The 4,252-nt window shown below is 45.7% G+C and overlaps 1 protein-coding gene across 1 annotated transcript; it reads left to right on the top strand.

Moving 5' to 3' along the window:
* Positions 1–2,561: 2,561 nt before the first annotated feature.
* On the top strand, positions 2,562–3,692 carry SETTUDRAFT_27948 (uncharacterized protein; the record flags this gene model as incomplete). Its single annotated transcript, XM_008026175.1, has 3 exons — positions 2,562–2,918; positions 2,982–3,290; positions 3,447–3,692. The coding sequence occupies 3 exons, from the start codon at positions 2,562–2,564 to the stop codon at positions 3,690–3,692; spliced, it is 912 nt and encodes a 303-aa protein (XP_008024366.1).
* Between the last annotated feature and the right edge of the window lie 560 nt (positions 3,693–4,252).

Below are 4,252 nucleotides of genomic sequence, written 5' to 3'. Positions count from 1 at the left end.
CCCGACCTTAAGGTAAGTTGATCAGGATAGCGCTGGACGAAGCGACTAGCCCAGTGTACTCCAACCTCAGTCTTGGCGATCTGTGAGGCAAAATTGCGTATCATTGGCTGAGTAGGTGGTAAGCCTCTATCTATTAGTCGATTGATATAGGCGATTAGGGCCTGCTCCTGCTGTGGGTGGAGGAGCTGCCGTTTTTGGCCACCTATCGCGCGTGAGGCGTGTAGGCCTTGGTGTCTTCGGGTAAGCGTAGATCAAACAACACTATATTTTTTTGCAATATCTGTATACGAAAAAGGCTCATCAGGTCCTAGGGCATTAATAGCTGCAAGCGCAGCCTCAATATTAGCCATGGTGGTGGGGATACGACGCGTTGAGGTTGAGGTGGTTGTAAGGCGCGCGCGCACTTTGTGGTCGCGCGCACTTTGTGGTGGGGCTAGTTATACATTGTAATGTTTTTTTTTCAATTTGGTCTTTGGGCTGGAAACCATATCGAAGACACATCATACGTGCTGATAGACGGCCTATCACTGTTTTTTGTATATAAAAGTAATTGCGAAGTTAGCCCGAACATTCATATTTCCAGTTAGAACAACGTCTCGGCAAAAGTGTTACTATTAGTGTGGGCGCAGCACTAGGTGCTTCGACTTTTGCAACCGTATTATAAGAATACAACATCCAAGACACGGAAGCGCGCGTAGAAGGTTACTCTCGCACAGAATCTGTGCATGCGTCAAGCACCTTAATTCTTCGAGACCTCAAACTGCGGGCGATACAATAGATTTGTAGACTACAGTTTCCACTATTCTGCTTGTAGTATAAGCTGTCGCTGTACCCTAGAATCCGTAGCGGTCGCGATCCCATGAGTAACCCTCGGTATATAGAATTTCATGTCACACAGGGATATGTGTTAAGCATGTAGAAGTAATAGACTATCAATAGAATAGTCGACTGCAATTTTCATCTTTTTAATTATTTTTTGGCTATTTTACTTGGGTTTTTAGTAGACTGTGAGCAGTCATTTGCAAAGCTGTGCTATACCAAAAAGAGCATACTTAGAGTCTAGCACGTGCAAAAGTATCCGTTTGCATACGAGTTCCACTGGCAGGTAGCGTCACTTTTACCGCATCGGCCACTGAAATTCTGCTTGCAAACCTCGTTTGAGGTGCACTAATTGTCCAAAGTTAAACTTGGTAAGGGAAAAGGGCAGGGTAGGTCTCCTTGCAACGTACTTGGGCGTCACCTTGTGCTATGGCTCCTGGAACGGAGAGTGCGAGTGCGAGGACACTGATGAGCTTGAAGCTGAGCATAGTGACTTCTGGTAACGAAGATATTGTAGAAGGAGTTTATTATGGAAGCAAGGTTATGTAACTACTGGAAAGGCAGATTAATAAGTGGGTAGATTTCGGGTTACCACTGAACGCTATATATACGAGTGGTGCTTTGCTAGAGCAGGGTGCGCAAATGAGTCTCCTGAAGCGAATATACTTACTGTGTTCCACTAGTAAGCTGCGCACCCCAGTAAGCTGCGCACCCCACCTAACTTGACGCGACTCTCTACGCGATAGCTCTACAACAACATATGTAAGCCCAGAAGTACCATGTATGGTCACGTGGTTGCCCACTGACTAATAACACCGTATTTAAACTTGCTCCTATCATGATACACATCAGAATACACAAGACTTCACACACACTCAACTGCTTACAGTTATAAGCCCGGCCTAATCCGCATATTACTGCAATCAATTGACTACCTACCTACCTATACCATCATGTCAGCGCACACTATTCATTCAGATATTATCCTTCAAGGACAAAGCAACTAGGAGCTTTGGTTCTTTATCGTCAAGCGTATTGCCGAAGCAGGAGACGTATAGGAATACATTAATCCCAACAAACCATCCAATCCTCTGCAAAAGCCTGTTCAGCCTACTAGGCCAGCGCCTATCACCAATGTCGACGGATCACCTGCAACTCTACCATCTCAGCAAGACTTACTGCAGTACAACCAGGATCGCAGTAGCTACTACAAAGAAATAAAAGAATATAGACGTCTTCGAGATAAGTTAGGCCAAGTAGAAGCGCATATCACTAAGACTATACAACAGGAACTACTATATCACATTAAAGACAAGACAACAGTCCACGATCAAATCAAGACGCTCCAAGATCTCTTCTCTCCCACTACGTCCGATATGGAATATCGAGTGCAGAAGGACTACGAAGCGGCCAAGATTCTACATGCTCGACGATCAAATGTTGAAGACTAGTGCAACGAGTTTCTTACAGCATATAGCAGAGCAAAATAACTTAATCTGCCTAAAGTACACGGATTTAGAGCCTATAAGGATCTTATCTAAGCGATCAAGCAAGTTGACGCTGCATACGCTGCTAGCGCTTTACTTGATATATTCAAAGCTAAAGAAATCTAGAACTCAGATCGCAGCAAGCCGATACCTCATCAATCCCAGCTCTCTACTGTTCTTGCCGAATACCTGCGCTATCACCGTACGACCTACTCAAGAAAAGCAAATATCCATGGAGGTGCCTTTGGAGCAACGATGAATGGCCAGTCATCTCCGTACAACAACAAGAAACGATCAAGAGACAGTGAAAATAAGCCAGAAAAGCCCTGTCTCTGCGGCGACAGTCATTTCTGGGGCCAATGCCCATACATCGATACGGCACTCCAGCAACGAGGATTTGTTGTAGACCCTGAAAAAGCCAAGAAGATTGCTGATTTTGAGGCCAAGGATAATTGTGGGATACTAAACAAGATTTGGGAAAAGAATCGACGCTTCAAGAAATCCAAGACTAGGGATACCAACAAGCACAACAAAGCGACAGACTCTGATTCGATAGAAATTGACGCAGGAGACCCACTAGCTGAACAATCCCTACAGCACGAAGCATATGCCGTTTTCTTTTCCGCGTTCAACAACCAGAGAGTAGCTCAACAATATCCACTCGCCCACTCATAGACGCTGGATCCAGCCACCAATATTCATATCTGCAACAACCCTGCAGAGTTTGAGTGGAAAGCTCCAGCAGCTGACGACGACGTCGTACTCGCAGGAGGAACTAAGACGAAAATTGAGGCATGGGGTGAAGTCAAGCTGCCTCTATCAACACCAAGTGGTATCAAGAGAACTACGCTTAAGCGCGTGGCTCTGATCCAATCCTTCTTCACCAGCCTTGTCTCGCTATCCCGCCTCTCCTCATCAAATATCCACTTCGACTCAGGAAGAAATGTCCTGTATAGAGCTGTCAAAGATGCTCGCGAGGATGTTGTAAGCCTTACCCGATTAGGAGGCCATTGGCTAGTCGTGCATTGCACCTAGCCTCCACCAATCCAATCTGCTTAATATGCAGCTTTTGCAGCTAATTAACGCAGGCCTCAATATTCAGCCCAACCTCTCAAACCTCGAGCACTTACCAAGCCTCAGCTTCATGTCCTCATGGCACATGCAGGCAGTGATGCTATCGATCATCTAGCAGAAAACGTCCAGGGCATCCAGCAACCATCTACAGGCTTTGCACCACGTACAATCGACTGCGAAGCATGCTCACAGAACAAAGCCCATCAGATCATCTCTCGTCGTACGGGACATGAGGTCGGTGCATCTCGTCCGTTCGAGACAGTTGCAATTGATATTATCAAGCTCGACGTCATAGGCTACAATAGGCATTGATACGTATTCCATGCATTTGACCTATACACGAAGTTTAACTTCGTATACTCAATTCCAAAACGCGACAAGGAAACTCTACTTGAAGTGATCACTCGCCTAGATCGGACGATCAAACGGGAGTTTAATACTACTGTCACATTCATAATAGCCGACGACGAACGAGGCTATGGTCTAACAGACGACTCAGCGCGTGCATACTGTTAGTAAGAAGGAATTAGATTCTAGATCAGAGCTCCACATACAAAAGAGCAGAATGGCTCTGCAGAAAGATCGGGAAAGACTCTAATTGACTGCTCACGATCCATGATGAGCACTTCAAAACTACCACTCCATCTTGCTCCGGAGACATATGTCACTGCAGGATATCTTCTCAATCGCACACCTACGCGATCTCTTAGCTGGAAAACACTATTTGAAATAGCGTACTGCAAGAAGCCTTCAATAGCTCATCTCAAAATATATGGCTGCTGAGCATACGCACTACGCACGCAGATACCGCGAGGTGATAAGCTCACTCCTCGTGCCCTCATAGGCTACATTGTTGGCTACGATGCTCAAAT

This window comes from Exserohilum turcica (assembly GCF_000359705.1).
Source record: "Exserohilum turcica Et28A unplaced genomic scaffold SETTUscaffold_17, whole genome shotgun sequence".
NCBI lineage: Eukaryota > Fungi > Ascomycota > Dothideomycetes > Pleosporales > Pleosporaceae > Exserohilum > Exserohilum turcicum.
Note: the sequence above shows the minus strand (reverse complement) of the source record. Positions and strands in the feature narration are given on the sequence as shown.